The sequence below is a fragment of the Clavelina lepadiformis genome, chromosome 6, assembly GCF_947623445.1.
Source record: "Clavelina lepadiformis chromosome 6, kaClaLepa1.1, whole genome shotgun sequence".
NCBI lineage: Eukaryota > Metazoa > Chordata > Ascidiacea > Aplousobranchia > Clavelinidae > Clavelina > Clavelina lepadiformis.
The window spans coordinates 2,176,570-2,193,327 of NC_135245.1; the positions used below are offsets into that span (position 1 = coordinate 2,176,570).

The following is a 16,758-nucleotide window of genomic DNA, read 5'->3' on the forward strand; positions in this document are numbered from 1 at the left end:
CCACCAAAAGTATGATTTTAACAAATGTTTAGTCAAAATTCAATGGAAGCAATTTATATAAAATTTACTTGGAAACTCTGATCGCTTCTTGTATCGACAGCTGCAAACTGACGTCATAGGCACTCTATGTCTGTAGATTGCTGCTCGACGAAGCAAGCACGCGTCGTGAAAAAGACAGTAAGACATGGTAAGAACATGGACAATATTCGTAAAACCACAAGCATGTAAAACGTTAAACCTTGCCCCCTCAAAAGCTTGCCGTCTAAATGGATAAAAGGCTTTTCCAATAACGAATGTCGGTGCTAGCGCAACAGAAATAACAACAAATTATAATGGATTTTTCCTACCGACTTCTATTTTTAATTGAAAATATTTTACGCCTTGGCTCATATTTCGCTATTATAATGCAAGTAAAATCGGCTCATCTATACTTGTAGCGCCTGCTATATCTGCGCATGTTATACCCAAAACGCAAGTGGCTGTACGTCTCACTCTAAGTATCATCGTCATCATGAGCGCTGCGCGCTCGGCTGACTTGTTTGGTAGCGTTTATGTATTCGCATGGTGTCGCAAAAGCGCTGATGCAATGACAAAATTTATAATAGAATTATGTTGTTTGTTTATTTGTTTGTTTTGTACGCGATGGGTTTGACCCTTGCGATAGAATCGATTGTAGCGACACTTGATGCGGAGTCATTGCAGGTGTTTGAACGATCCAAGAGAACGCATCTTGGATCTTGCGCTGTGGTGAGGCGCTGGAGGAAAGCGAAATATGTGACGAAAACAAATATTTGAATGTTGGGATCGAATCTCAGTGCGTCCGGAATGGATCCAGGAGAATTCTTCCTCAGCAGCTGATGTAGTAAGAAGTGAAAGATTGTGACTTTAACAAAATTACGTCACATATTGTTTCAGCGGTGGCAGAACCTTTCTCAAAGTGGGTGGGCCCACTGGCGTATTTAGGGATGCTTTCAGGGGCCAAAATTTGAAGGAAAGGTTGGTCTAAAATTTTATCTCCCCAAAATGTGCGTAGCGCAGTATTTTTCGCTTTTACGGCTCAAAAGCCGCCTACAAGCACCTCGAAATGAAATTTATTATCACATTTGTAGGTAAACATGCAGTAATTGGTAATTTATGACCTAACCTCACATTTTCTGTAATTTATGACGAACGTAGGCTTACGTCTTTCCCATTCTTATATTCGCAACCACCAAGATCCGCCGATGCCTCAAAGCCAGGTTTCGATGAAGCGCAGCGTAGGCAAGTAAAAATCGTTTTAGTTTAACTTATATGACGTACGCACAACATTTGTAATCTATGAGTAGTAGGTTACAGTGATTTAGCTTTAACTTGTGATTAAAACTTCGAGAGTCGACCTTTATTGTTGGTCTATTAATTTCTAACACGTTTCGTTTATAAAAGTTGGGGGCCTAGGCCCAGACTGAAATTATCGTCAGTTATAGTCTTAATGTACAGTTTGCCTAAAAACTGTAAAACCGTATAACATAAAAACTGAGACCTGTGAATTTTCACTTGAAGGGGCCCTGGATTCAAACACAAAAAGCGTGTTATCCATTCTCGCTCCACACTATTAGACCTTTCACGCAACGTCACCACATGCTCCATACAAGAGTTGCATAAACCTCGATCGCTCTTGTCTATATTTCGTAATAGAAGTTGCATTTATATTTTTTTCTACTTTGAAAGGTTCAAGGGTTTAATTTCAAATACTTTTCACCTGGTGATGGGTTAACATTCACCTATTTCAATATGACGGCCGGCAGCGCACAAAGATTTGGCGTTTCGGAAAACTCGGCCCCTTAACCATGCAAGTCAATACAGTATTTTAAACAGATGGTTTGTTTGTGGTAATAAGTTAAAAGATAAGGATTAGAAAACTTAAACACAACAGACCAGCCTTTAGAGATATGACTTTGCATCTAATCAGTTCCAACTTGATCTAGTATTACAACAAACCTTTCATGCAGATCAAACAACGTACGTCTTTTAAACTTTTACATAAAGCGAATTAACGAACATTTCTTTTCATTCAAAGTAAAATGTCACGTCATAAGACTTTTGCGTAACAGACGTGACTCTTTTAATATATTGTTAGCATTATTGACGCTTGCTCTGGCTGAAAATGTTTCACGTTGTTGACGAGTGGACGTCAAATCTCTACGCATAACTTAGCGTGTTGAATTCAAACAACTGTTCCTTGTCGGCCACAGGCACGTTGATGACGGGATCGGATTGTCCGCGGAGACTGATTGACTCAGTAGTGTTAGGGAGGCTGAGGGAGTGGTGCAACTCCGCCTTGCATTTTCCTCCTTCTCGGTCTTTGTCGGAATTGACATTAGACGGATCCGATCCTATTCGTTCCGACTCCGCTGGGCCGACGTAATTTGACGGAGCGGCGGCGATATGATTTGAGGAGTTAGAAGAAGACAAGTTATTGTTCATCACCATAGAACGATGATCCCCCAAAAGCTTTTGTTGCTTCACAGAGAACTGCGTCAGTTTTCTCGTCACCTGGTCCGACATCGTTTGAGGCAAGTCGGGCGTCATGTCTAGGTTTGGGGGATTCCCTGGCAAACATTGTGACTGCTGGTTGCGTTTGGTCAGCAATGGCAACAAAGAGCTAAAACGAACATTAGTCGACGATTAGTCAAGCATTAGTGATGACATCACAAGACACACAGTGTATCAAAAGATTACGGTGACATCACAAAATACGTAATAAAATAGTAATTCCCCATTCTCTAGTCTACTTAGAAAAAGGGTGTTGTTATGTGATGGATGCAAACAACTTAAATCTTTTCTTCTACGCCGTGTTCAATAATCACTTCATTTTACATGTTTTTGTTTTGGTACTTACCACGGGTCAGATACCACTGGGGCCCTTGGAACCAATTTCATAGCTTTTGATTTCTGTTTTGGTTCCATTCCGGAATGGTTTCCTGTGGAACCCTGAAAATAAAACAAAGAAAAAAAGAAAATCAACAAACATTAGACAAAAATCGGGCGAGAGAGTAAGAGAGAGTGAGTGAGAGTGAGATTGAGTGAGAGTGAGAATGAGCGAGAGAGAGCGAGTGAGTGCACACATGAGCAGAAAGTAAAGCTTTGTCTTTCAGGTGTCGAAGGAAAGAAACTTTTCACAAGAAAAAAACAAAAATGTTTGAAAAGAGATGTTTGAGGTGAAAACATTGAAGCAATCCAACTCAAATTCGTACCATTTGCTCTTCCCGCTGCTGTCGAGCGCTACTTGTTGGCGTGTCGACTTCGTAATAATCGTGGAAGTTGGAATAGTTGATCTAGAAATTAAATGCGTAAAGTCAGTAACTCATAAATGCGATTTGAAAGCATAAAACCAAGTGTTGGATGATAAGACCTTGTGTCCAGGTTGGCTGCACCAGCACGATAAATCAGCGGTTTTTTGTTTGATTGTCTCGAACAAGATTACTTGGAAACCAATCATTCACAAAAGCTTTTAGTTTGGGCCGTTATTTGGATGTAATTAATCCCAATGGGACCATTTCGGGCATTAGGCCTAAATAAGCCATAGCTTGAATCGTGCAACCGTGTCCCAGTTTGTTAATTTAAAGCAAAAACGTTGCTTGAGCCTTTTGCACTTACTGTATGGTCAGCCATTTATAGGCCATTTACAGGTCATATAGGTCAGCCATTTATCGTCTTGGCCATAAGGTGGACAAAACTAAACCCAACTTAATAAGCCTGAATTCAGTCATTCTTTATTTAAGAGAAAGTTGTCTTTTTGGCAATCGTTCCATTTAGATGTGTCAAATTAACGAGTTAGAATAAGTTATCTAAAATACAACAAATATAAAACTCTGTTAAACTATACTGACTTCGTAACACCCTTTTTCCACAATAAGAACCGATGTGAACCGCCTTCCCCATAACACTTCAGTTTCTACGTACGAGCTTCGTGCTTGACACGTCATACCTTTAGTTTAATACGTAAAAATCGCATTGTTAGGAAAGGTTCAAACCAAGCCATTCGTGGCTGAAAAAACATAAATCGATGGACTCTGATTATGCGAGGTTGTTTATGATTGCTCGGGGGCATTATTACAGTATAATCACGCGTTATGACGTAATAATCATCGACCTGTTGCTTCGATCATCCCTTCAAGAATAACAACAATTTCAAATTCTTCCTCCAGAAGATCGGAGGCAGACATCTTCCAAAAGGGAGATTTCTCGTCAATTACGTGACTGATTATCAGCGGTGTCACCTGAAGCGTGAATAAAAAGATTAAAGACTACACGAGAACCAGAACCTTTTCAAATTTCTATCTTCCCAATCAAATGAGAATAGTAGGCGACGAAAATAAATCTTCTCCAAAACAGTCGATATCCTTCAGTACGATCCGAAAACCGCCAATTGTTGAACACCAGAGTGAATCAGCTTGGTTGGACCTTTGCCTCATTCGAAACGTGATTGAGAGTAGATGCATTTAATGTCGTCTTGCTTAACTTTTTCATTCAACATTGGTACACCGTTCAGGATGTAGAGTGGTAATTTTGGTGATATGCAAATATGAAACTGACTGTCTGTTGTAACATTTATGTCCGTTCTGACCGGTTTTGAACGAAGATAAATTTAATTGTTTGCTGTAGAACAGATACTAATCATTAGGTCAAACCATATATTTGCCACCTATACATGTTGTAATTTAACAGGTTTGTATATAAACTTGTTATAGGCTATATAAGCTACATATATATACTGTCCTTTACTCAAGTTAAACATATTCTGAAACCATTGAATACATAGGTGCTGTTCGAAATAAGCTTATACCAAAACTTAAACCAATGTCAACCCTACAAAATTCAAACATAAATGAATTGTATCATCAACGTAAATGTATGTGTATAGTAAATGTATCAAACTGATATATAAAAGACAAGAATGTTTACCAAAAAAAGACGATCTGAACCGGTCGAATACCCGATATCGAGGTCTATCTGATCAAGGGCTATGAACTCGCCTTCGTCTGTCTGCCGAGATTTTATCAGTTTGGCTCGGATTTGAGCTTCGACGATGTGCGAATTGCGAAGATCTCCTACCCTGGAATGTGATTTGATAATTAATGAGAAAAAACACTTTGGCTTGAAACTTTAACTTGTGTTTTGTTGCTTAACTTGTGACGTATGACCTATATATGTATATAAGTTATAAAGACGCTTCAAAATTTTGATATAAAATCTATTACAGCAAACTCCGCATATTAAAACGTTTAACTTTATCTTTTATTCCCGATCAAAAATCATCCGTGATGTAAATGCTAACATCGATTTACTAACAAGCGTAAAACGTTGAATTAAATTGAAAAACTTTACTTGAGAATAATTGAATTTCAATTGATTTTGTAGCAATGTTTTAATCTTTTTTCTGCTCGTGGCATACGTAATAATTAAAAAGCGTTTAAAACATACAATTATAAAAATTTTTCAACAAATCAGAATTTCAACAAATAGAATTTCAACCATAAACCACCAGCCACCCTCACCTGAACATGAGACACAACTTTTCATCTCTCAAAGATATGACCGCCTTCTTACTGAACATAAGGGTCTCTGCCCTTCTGTTGGGCTGTGATATCTTCACAAACATGCATCCGATCTGTCGACCATTTTAGAAACTATCAACTGCTTTCAGCAGTTACTATATAATTATTTAGCAATTGCTGCTGCCTTGAATTTTCCCATATACAGTAAAATTTAAATACATCGCTGCTCGAAGCTGTATATGCTTACCAATTAAATACACCTATAACATGCTAACTAAACTACATAACAGAAGCTAATATATATATCTGCTTAACTGTTAGCACAAGTTTTGACTCACACTACCGTAATTATAACGTCACTCATTGCATACAAGTAGTAAAGTTAGCCATAAGCTTTCTTATGCTTTTTATTAGAATAAACTGGATGACAACTCACCATAAAGGCATCCACGACCGAGCCAAAGATGCTTTGAACGACGAGAAGAGTAATCGCTTCCGGACATTTATCCGTGATTGCGCGCGTTCCGTAACCTATTGTTCCCTAAATCATTATTATGACGTAAAAGTTTTTGGTACAAAAAATAACCTACAAAAAAGAGGAGGAACGACCGAGACGAGAATTCCCTCAAAATAAAGATATTTATGAGATAAATTCCAGCATTTGTTCAGGAAAAATGTTTACCTGACGTTTGCTGGTATATGCTATGTCAAAAAATAGAAATCAAGCAAACAGAAAACATCTAAACTTTACACACTTACATAGACATCTAGCAACCTACTTGCGTTTCGATTGAAAAAAGAAAAGCAGCTGAAAAGGAACCAATTCCATCGACGCAAATGACCGGACCACCGGCCCTGTAAAAAAAGTAATTATGATTGTCATCATGGCTTAATTACAGCGGGAGATAACCTAGTTTTTATATGGCGAAAATCTTTGCAAATCAAAACCTGAAGAAACTTTTTGTTACTTAAATGACTAAATATGTGGCTGTAGACACTATCTGGGAACACTTCAGTTTTGATGGACTGGACATTGCAGATGAACTCCCCATCCGGATTGAAATCTAAACACTATTTCAACTATTCACGGCCCGGTAACTTGCACGCTAACGACTAACCATATATGCTACTACCACGTTAACAGATGCGACAACCTGTTAATCCGCACCCGCAATCCCGTGAAAAAAATCGTAAAAATCTAAAGGTGCAATTAGTAACGGCTGATAAGAATTGAAGCAAGCGGGAAAAGGAAAATCTAGAAGCATGAATGTTTTAGCATGTTGAGCAAAAGAAGTAAAAAAATGATGCCATATAGCTAAACTCGAAATTATCATTAGCTGTGGTATTGTAGTAACTAAAATCAGTAAGAACAAACCTGTTGAAAACCAATAACCACCAAAACCCGCCAAATGCGAGCCAAGTTATAGTATATGAGGTTACAAATATGATGACGTTGTAACTCCACTTAAGGTCAACGATGGAGGTGAAAAGATCCGTGAAGTAACGTATCAATTCTTTGACATTTCCATGACGTACATTACAATGACCTCTCTTGGTGACGAATCTAAAACAAAAGTAAGCCTCGCGTAATGTTAGACGACAATCAAACTTCTGTGATATATCTTGTCAAGTTTGATTAACCAGCCTAGACTATAAAGTGTCAAAGGTAAACTAAAAAGTAACTTCATTCAAAAGTGTTATAAATTTGAATCAACGTTAAACGTCTTAAGATAAGTTAAGAAGCGTGAAGCAGTGATGTGTATTAGGACAAACAGACATTCCTGTGACAAGACGTGTCCCAAAGGTTGCCCAATTGTTTTGGGAGAGGCTTTTTATCACTCACGCTGAGAAATGGACCTAGCCTAATGCATTTGGTAAAGAATGTTTTTAAAAGAACAAAGACATGATTTGAGTAATTTTCGAGGCTTATAAAACAACTTTATATGTTTTAAAGTCAGGTTATAAGTTTCCGCCATGGCGATTCAAATTTGACTTTCTTCAAATAGACTAAAGACTAGGACTGCACACACGTGCTCCATGCGATTAACCGTGGACGGTCGTCGGTATTCTCTCAGTAGTTAAAGATTAATTGAGTTTACAGTTTTTGCATATACTGTAGTCAGTGCAGTGCCATGACCATTCCATTTTCGAGAAACAAGCATTTAAAAATATCGATTTATTTTGAAAGAAATTTACCATTAAGCTGATTCGCTTGTTAAAGCTTACTCCAACGCTTGTCATGTCCGGCAACTAAACTTCATCTAACGTTTAAAATCGATTTAAATTGATAATCACTGTTGGCAAGCAATATTGAATGCTGGTATGGGTAATTGTATTGATAAGTCAAAGCTTGTTTGACGTTTCAACGTGCTACTGACGTCAAAACATGTTGCTGAGATTTTTAATCTATTAAAACATAAACTTGTTTTAAACGAAATCTCATAGAACAAAAGGCGATATAGGCGTTTTCAGTTAGGGAAACAACAGAATTGTGTTTGACTGCTACGTTAGGAACATATTCATAGTTTTACAGGCTACGCTACATAAATGTGTGTACGTGCACCAACAATACACACCCGATAGCGCACCTAGCAAACGAAAAGGTTTCGAAACTTCAAGTTAGCCTAACACTATGAAGATTTCTAGCATCTCAAAAACATAGGTTTTCATAAATTCTTTTAAAAAATCATTTAACAAAAAAATTTGTGCAGGTTCTTGTGTCGTTCTAACAAGCTCGTTTCTGGAAATTGAAACCTTTGTAAACGATTAAAATCGCTCGTATTTATCGTAATGTAAAGATTTTCAAATGATTTAATTAGCTTTCGCATCTAACAGTGGGCCTACGTGACGATTTTGCGGCAGAGATGACACTAAATCTGCCCGCATTAAATTTGCAAGAGCGGTATAGAGAGTTTGGTGTGACGTAGGGTGTCAGCAGAACGTCATAATCATTACTTGGTGTTGAAATTAAATTACTTTTTATCTACCTCGGTGAAAGCACCAACCACACTTATAGGATGGCTTTATGATGCAACATAGACCTAATAACACAAGCTATGATGTTATAAGCGAGGAATATCGTCCAGGGCAAAAGAAAGTACACCAGAGTAGGGAAACACGTTTCAAGACGACCAAGAGTGCTGAAACCGTTAAACAATAATGTTCCATTAAATATTAACCAAGTTATTTTTGTTTTCTTGCCTGGTCGCTCGTTCTTTTTTCATCGGTCTGATGAAGCTGCTTGTCCTTGTGTTTACGATTCCAGGAACGTCCTGGCTTTCCAGTTTACCAGGCAATCTTGATCTGCACAAAAATGAAATTAAGTCAATTTTTAAACAACCAACACAAGAGATTCGAATGACTGACGTACGCAAAAAGATGACTTCATGATCGCTTTTTGCACTTTACACCCTAACCCTAACACTGTAATATATTATTAAGTGTATATAGAGCATGAAATCTCGCAAAGCCAATTCTCCACAAAACGTTTCTACATTTCTGCGCCGATATCATTCTAATTTCTTTATTTTCTATCGAAGAGTATTCGATGTACAAAGTTTAACTATCACAATTGTTACGGTTTGTACTGCACAGCTTTGCCGGGCATATAAAACAAAGGTAAATTAAAATTTATAGCATTGAAAATTGACTGCTGCAACATAATCGCTTTCGGGAAAATCCCTATTGTGTCACAAATCTCTCGGGTGTCACATTTTAACTTTAACAACGTAATAAAACTGTGCGTAGAACGAAGATCTTGCGAATCAATAAATTAGTGATATTCGCCTGGGAAATACTGTAAATAGGTATATAACTGTAATATTAGACCCCGCAATTTACATACATGTTGACGTATCCACAAAGTTTATGTAACACTGGAGCGAATGTAATATAAAAAATGTAATATGCTATATATAAAAAATTAAAACAACTTAAACAGCAGCTTGGTGCTTACTCGGTAGCGTTTGCAAAACTTGTAGCTAAAAAACGATGTCATCAAATTCAAAGCGTTATTGTGAGATTTACAAAACCACAAAGAAGGCAACAATACCTAAATTGTTTTTCTGAGGTTATTACAAGATAACTATTTTGCAAAAAATAGTACTTTGGCAAAAACCTGATTTGCATGTATTCTATGCTCTTATAGAAATTTCATCAAATTCTCAATGCTCGTTAGAATAAAAACTCACTCGTCATGGGACGCCGTTCCATTTTGCCTGTCCATTAGAACCATAGCACAGTGGAAACGAACGAAGAAATTAACTCCCAGTTGCTAGTATTCTAGCACTATATGTACCAGAGGCTTTTCATACTAGCTTCTATTCGTTCTAAGCATAAGTTGCCCTGTGTTGTATGCAATTTAAAGCCTATAAATATTTTATCATTTACAATCAATCAACAACTAGCAAAAATGCCAATGAGACCTTAATTGTTCAAATTTGCGTCAAAATTAAATGTTGAAGCTTTGAATGCGTTGTGCGTGGCACCAGGTTCTAAAATCCTGTAACAACCACCACAAAAGACTGTCTGAAATCGATATCGTTATCCCACCTTGAGTAGGTTAAAATCTCAATTCAAGTTACCGTTGCTTGATACGTCAATATACTGTTGCAGCCATTCCTTGCCGTCTAACCTGGGCGCCTTAATTGAAAGTCTAAATTGTGACAGATACACAACAGCTTGATTTAGGAGGAAAAAAGGTTGAAGCGAAAAGTAAAGTTGTGCTTTCACGCTCTAAAGAAATTATAAGGTTATAAATTAGTTGCTTTCCTTGCGAAAATACTTGTATGACGTGGCTTGTATTACGTAGGGTGCGTTTTCTACGTAAAGCAAGTCTTTACGCAATTTCGAATTTGAAATATTCAAAGCACGTATCTCTATAACAATATCCTCTCTTAGCATGAAACGTCACCAAGATACCTCAAAACTATACTAAAAGATAAAACTGTGCACAAGACGGTATCTAACGCTCGTTCCCTGGCTGCCGCGCATAATCAACATTCTGTACGTCACTAACTAGCAGGCCTTCGCCGTTTTAAAGAGATCCGGCTGCCTACGTCACAAATGTAGGCGTTGAACAAGCTGACGTAAGCGAGCAATCATAAATAATTAAGAAATTAATTTCTCAACATGTCAACCAGTCATTTACTATATACGTCGGAAATCCTGCTCGGATACGATCAATTTAACAGTTTAATTATTATTTAAAATTTAGACGATTTATTTTTCGACGTAAATGTCAAAAACGTTTGTTAATCTTTGAATGTTCGCGTTTTATCCTGCAGTCCTCGTCCTTGCCCTTGCCTTGCAGTATACGCTTAAAAATCACGCATTCAACTTGTACGCAAGTCTCTCACCTGTGCAATCGATCTCTTCTGACCTTTTGCTCTTATCAAACTCAATTTTTGTAAAACGCCTTCTTAGTTGAAATCCTTGAACATTCGCGCATCAGAAACACGATACTTAACAAAACTTGATTCCAACGTACACTTACTATTAACAGATTAATAGGTTCATCGATTCAGCTCAATGAAACGGGAAATTTTAACGATAACTGTAAATAACGAGGGTCCAGTACTTGCCGCAATCGATCTACAACTTAGAATAGATTTTCACGACAATACAAGTTCGTCTTGAGACGACGCTTTTGCTCTTGATAAAATTCTAACTCCGCCGAGGAATTTACGACAATTGGCTTGATGTCTATGCGCCGATATCAGCAGGTTGAAAAAGGCACGTTGATAACTTGATACTTGAACGTTTAGAAGCTGTAGCCAACTGCACACAATATTCCTGTGTGTATGACGTCAACAAATGGATGTGTTTTCTTTCAGGAAAAAAACCATCTCGAAGGATGAGAGCAATATAATCAATATTTAACAAGAAAACTACGCACAAAACGCCCCTGAAGTTGTGGGCTGCCGTCATCCAGATGTAATGTTATAACGGGAAAACCCCGGATCTTGGAATAACACTGTGACCACAAATACTCAATTATGACGATACAAGGTACACAATTCGCTTGCAATTTGAAAGAAAGTGACGCGCGCTGCCAGCCAGATCGAACAAAGACACGAAAAGAGTCGTAGATGTACAAAGAGACGGAAACCTGCTACGTAGCGTCTCAGTTCATAGTGGCATTGGGCATCTGGTGGACGCATTGACGTCATAGCGTTTGGACTTTGTGAAAAACATTACGATTGTGATTACGAGAAATTATAACCGGAGTGTAATTGACATATACGCACTGTAATACCCGGTAAAGCACATAAAGTACTTTAAGCTTTTTCCGAAATGTGTTTTAATTGGCTAATCAAGACGTATGGTATACGCTAATAATTGTTTGAAAAATATCTTTCATTAAAGATTAATTTCCAAACTTCAAAGGCTGGCCGCAAAAAATTTGAGTTTTTTTCAAATTAAATACGGAAGATTTAACAATTCGCTTTTCAGAATTTGGTATTTTTCGTCATTTTACGTAATTGTGACGTCGACATCCGTCTGTTGAGCAAATGACAAGAGCACTTTGGGTAAAGGTTGGAAGGCAATTAATTATTCACGGTTTTTATTGGTCGCAAGCAAAACGGTCTAAACCAGAAAATGGATTGTGACATGCGAATGCCACTTGCAGTGGAAGCCTGTATCTTTCTTATACGCGCAGTCTGAAAATTATGATCAAGTGATCCATTATAACATGTATTTGTTGCTTTAACGCCAGATATATAATGATATAAATGTCATGAAATTAACCTAATGGGTTCAAGATCGGGGCAACGTGTTAAAAATGGCAGGAAATGAAGGCGAATGATCCGCCCGCCCGGTGAACTTTCGACTGGGATAGAAATTACGCATTTGATCACTCCGCCAAAGTCATTCTATTTTACCTCTTTACCTCGGTCCTGCCGCTCCTTATGAGTCTTTACGAGTCTCATTAAACAACAAACGATCATTTATAACCGCTTACGTTTTCTTAAATTTGCAGCTGTCGTCCAATTTAACCACTATATCTGGCTTCCTTTGCTAATAGGAAAAGCGCGGAAGACTGTTGTTACAGGCGTAGACGATTCATCTTGTCTTACTAAGCTATAATCTAATTTTCCTCCGATGCAGTCGGCCGAATCGTATCAAGTTGGGCTTTGTCACAAATCTACTACACTTCATACTTCTAAGCAGTGCGTGTGTTACTGGTGCGACTTAATTTCTCGGCACATTACGCTCACGGAAAACCGCAGTGAAAAACGTCAGTTAATATTATCTTCGGTAAAGCTCAGCGGCAAGTTTCGACAATGCCTTGCCGTGACGTCATCCTATTAAAATTTTTGTGCTTTTAAAGCTGCTAAACTTAATGTACTTGGTAGCGAAATAATATTCAACGAAAACAACCTGGGAACCGTCATCTATAGGGTAGTTTCTGTAGTAAGAAAGCAACCCAACCTCACAACATCTAACATCATCACCGCCGGGTTTAAGTCGTGCAAAGAATTTCCTCAGTCCGAGGATAACGATTATCATACCATACCGTACCATACCGTACCATAACGTACCATAACGTACCATGAAACCAAATTACCAGTAAAATCCAGCTGTAGTGTACAATGATTAAGATTAAGAAATATAAACGTTTATAAACAAGACGACTAATAAGAAACGAACGAACACCGAGTCGGCAAACCTGCACTATAAGCTAATGCAGGGGTGGGCAAACTACGGCCCGCGGTCCCATTTTATGCGGCCCGCCGGCACTTGCAGAAACTCCTACTCATCACTTATTGTTTTAATTAAACAGGTTACATGACAAAATATTATTCCCTTTACGAGTGTGTTTTTCTCTTCACTTTCAGTGCGTAAACACACACACGTCAGTCGCGCATGTATTGCAACATGCTTTCAGCAACTAGCCGTACACTTCTCACGCATTGTTTGATTCAATTGTTTGATCATAAAATACAAATACGGTAGCGGCTACCGTAGGCCTTTGTGATGAAGATTGCGTAGCTTTAAACGTAACTGAGTGTGAAATGCAAAAATTTTGTTTAATAGGAATATGCGTTTATTTACACACCGGGTAAATTTTCCTACTTTGTAATGAGAGTGTGCGGCCCGCCGGCTGCAACATTTTTTCTAATGCGGCCCTCAGTACAAAAAGTCTGCCCACCCCTGAGCTAATGTTAAAAGTAAGTTAAGACAGGGTTGGCTTCATTCGACACACGCTCCAGACTGATGATGCCTAACTGTAGGCGAAATATCTTCTGCCTTTAGATCGTACACGAGCTGAATAGTTACTTAATCCTACTACTTCATTACATTTGCTAATTAGGAAGACAAATGAAACCGCTGATTAACTCACAAAAGTGGTTCGAATTCCTCTTCGGTTTCGTAATGATCAAGAGGATGTGGTTCTCCAGGAAGAGCACAACTTTTAAGTTGGTAACCGGTCAAGCTCCGACTTCTGACAATCTCGTTGTCCGCTTCTGAAAACTGATGCTGGATTGGTTTGGAAGAGGGAACTTTTCCGCTTGTTACGTCTTCTCCCACGTAGTTTACGTCAGCGATTGCGTCAGTAGCGACGTGGTTTTCAACTGACCTCAAGCAAGGTTGGATGTGGCTGTTATGAGTTTCTTCAAATATATTTTTAGCAGATAACTCCGGCACTACAGCATTAAACAAAGCTTTCCCATCTTTTCTGACAAAGGCTCCTGTCAAGTTTTGGCCACGTGACGTTCTAATGGAATCTTTCACCCGAGATACGTCTTCTTTTGGCATCGACGTCGCCTTCTGACATTTCAATGCAATCGTGGCCTTCAGAGTAAAGGAAAAAATTTAAGCACTTTCGAACTGGAAGTAATCAAGCGTACTGCAGTGAACAAGACTAATTAGTTCATCGACGCACCTAAATATAGAGTTCTCGTAAATTCTTCATATAGGCTACGATTGCTTTTATTTTCAAAAAGAGCTTCGTTAAAACGTTAATGACGAGAGAAAAACGCAATAACTGACAATCTGACCGCGTTTGACCCAACCGTATAAGTTATGAACGGGTCCGGAATTGCTTCTGGATTATCTTTTGCCCTATGCTACCAAAGTCTACAACTCTAATTTTTTTTAAATTGTTTTATCTTTGAATTCTTTCCTTTATAAAATTTTATTCTAAAGCTGTTCTGTTTTAAAATTAGTGAAAAACAGATTTTCAACTTTCTTTTCTAACCAGTTTAACAAAACGGATGACACATTCACCCGCATGTTCATTTCAACGTAATATGCGATGTGCTCACAGCATATTCATATGGAAGTCAAAGCTAAAGGGTCAAGATCTAATGTTTGCCAAAAGGAAACCATTTTATTGATTTTTCTTTATTTCGGTCTCGCTTTATATGTTTTAATGTAAATAAAGACGATGGCATGTTAAGCCGGTTCCTTTTGCGCTGTAAATACCTGATAGTACAAGTTTATCTTAATTAAGGTTCGTTTAAATGAAGACTCGAATGGTTTAGCCCGTTTTGATCAATTAGTTAGTTCCAAATCATAATTAGCTTCTAGTCGATTTCTCTGAAAATAGTTTAAAAATTAAGATGATTTTTTCTTCATACAAAAGAAGATCTGCGCCCGATTTTTGTGTAAGCCTCACACAGACATCATAAAAACATTAATTTTTATTTCAACTACCAAAAATTCCAAAAAAATTAAGATTTTAATCACTTTTTTATTTTCTCGACAAACAGCTGATCAATAACCCCCGTCAAAGAAACACTGTTCATCAGTCCGCAAAATAAATATCGATGTAAATCTCTCGTGTTGTCTCAATGTAATCTTTAGCATCACACAAACCGAGTATCACTAAATGATGGAAGTAAAAAAGACCGGCGTATAGCAAGGATCAATATTAACTATTTTTATTTCCAAATGCGGTGACTGCCAGGAGATACTTCATGACATAGCAAATTGAGCCCCTTAGGCTTCACTGAAAACAACTAAAATCAATATTTTTAGACTACAGCATACCTGTGCGCAATTGTCTATTCTGGAAAATTGACTGAATTCTTTTAGAGTGATGTCAGCTTGTAAGGAATTATCCGACATGTCTGTTATGTAATCGACCCCATCCAGAAATTCTTGGACAATTATTTCGGGTGTTTCTATTTTCTTTCCTTCTTCGTTTTGCTCGCAATTTGGCTCCATGTTGGTTAAAAGCAGTTGATATTCAACACACAACGCAAGTTTTACAGCAAAACCTAATGCAAAAATTTAAAACCAAGACCGTGTTAAACCTCTTATTGCAGTAATAGTCTAAGTTTTTTCATCGTTTATGTACCAGGCACCATTCTTGGCATGACCTCACGGCTTTACATAATTCATGTTGTCTGCATTAAGAAGTGTGGTAGACAATTAACAAAAATGGCAAATGCTCACAAAGATTCTCTAGCATTGAAATGTTTTATTGCACGGTTTGGTTCAAGCATACAAATATTACAAACCTTTTTAAAAATTGGACTTTGTAAGCACTTGGCTTCCTTAATTTCACAGAAAGTTAAGTATTTAGCAAAGTGGTATAAATAATGTACGAAGTAAACATACTTTAAAGCATTAAAGTTTCAAGGATGTCAACGCTAAGATATGGCAACAACGCCAAAATTTTCTGTAGATCGAGTGACGTAACATGAAACCTTAGCTTTTGTTGTCTAGCTGCTTATTTACTTATTCTAAAGAAAGCTTACAAGCTAGCAACAGCCACACGCCATACTATACTTCTCCATCTTTACTTACATTTAAAATAGAAATTTAAATATCAACAAACAAGTTGTCGCCAACTACCAAGTAAGCCTAGCTACGTCAGTGCTAGTATCTTATACTGTGCTTGGAACTTTCTTCTCCGTTTCAGATTCTAAAAGAAGCAACAAAAGTGGCAAAAATGCCAATTGAGGTTTTTTAACTGAACTTCGATAGACTTTTAGTATGATTTTAAACAGACCTCCTGGATAATGCTTAAAATGTTTCTTTTGTGATAACGGTTTACTTTTTTCCTTTTTTGTTGCACCGTAGCCTACGTGGCAAAACGTTTCGGAAGAAAAATAACAAAGGGAATCTGTAATTGTTAAACCTTCATCTGTTCTCTTTATCAATCTCATCTTCAATCTTTTATTGTTTTCTGTGAACAAAGACGGCATCGGCAGTTTCCAAGCGAGTTGAGTTGCTCTAAATTCTGTCGAAAACGTCAAGTGCGCAG

The 16,758-nt window shown here is 37.7% G+C and overlaps 1 protein-coding gene across 2 annotated transcripts; it reads right to left on the reverse strand.

Moving 5' to 3' along the window:
- Positions 1 to 1,706: 1,706 nt before the first annotated feature.
- Positions 1,707 to 15,760, reverse strand: LOC143463284 (G protein-activated inward rectifier potassium channel 4-like). Of its 2 annotated transcripts, XM_076961725.1 has the most exons (13): positions 15,537 to 15,760; positions 13,885 to 14,336; positions 8,739 to 8,840; positions 6,913 to 7,101; positions 6,317 to 6,392; positions 5,974 to 6,078; positions 5,538 to 5,650; positions 4,945 to 5,095; positions 4,133 to 4,259; positions 3,870 to 3,967; positions 3,234 to 3,314; positions 2,879 to 2,970; positions 1,707 to 2,641 (listed from the first exon to the last, which is right to left on the reverse strand). In XM_076961725.1, the coding sequence occupies exons 1-13, from the start codon at positions 15,711 to 15,713 to the stop codon at positions 2,179 to 2,181; spliced, it is 2,226 nt and encodes a 741-aa protein (XP_076817840.1). In that variant the 5' UTR covers positions 15,714 to 15,760; the 3' UTR covers positions 1,707 to 2,178. The 2 variants fall into 2 exon arrangements, with proteins under 2 accessions (XP_076817840.1, XP_076817841.1); XM_076961726.1 differs by lacking the exons at positions 13,885 to 14,336; positions 15,537 to 15,760 and adding an exon at positions 9,728 to 9,952 and having other exon boundaries at positions 1,725 to 2,641.
- Positions 15,761 to 16,758: the final 998 nt, after the last annotated feature.

Bases quoted from the DNA above. Each gene is read 5' to 3' on its own strand.
- LOC143463284 (XM_076961725.1), bottom strand. From the start codon at position 15,713: ATGGAGCCAAATTGCGAGCAAAACGAAGAAGGAAAGAAAATAGAAACA. The intron at 14,337-15,536 runs GTATGCTGTAGT...TTTACTCTGAAG, and splicing joins GAATAGACAATTGCGCACAG to GCCACGATTGCATTGAAATG. The intron at 3,315-3,869 runs GTCAGTATAGTT...TTTAATTTCTAG, and splicing joins TGGAAAAAGGGTGTTACGAA to ATCAACTATTCCAACTTCCA.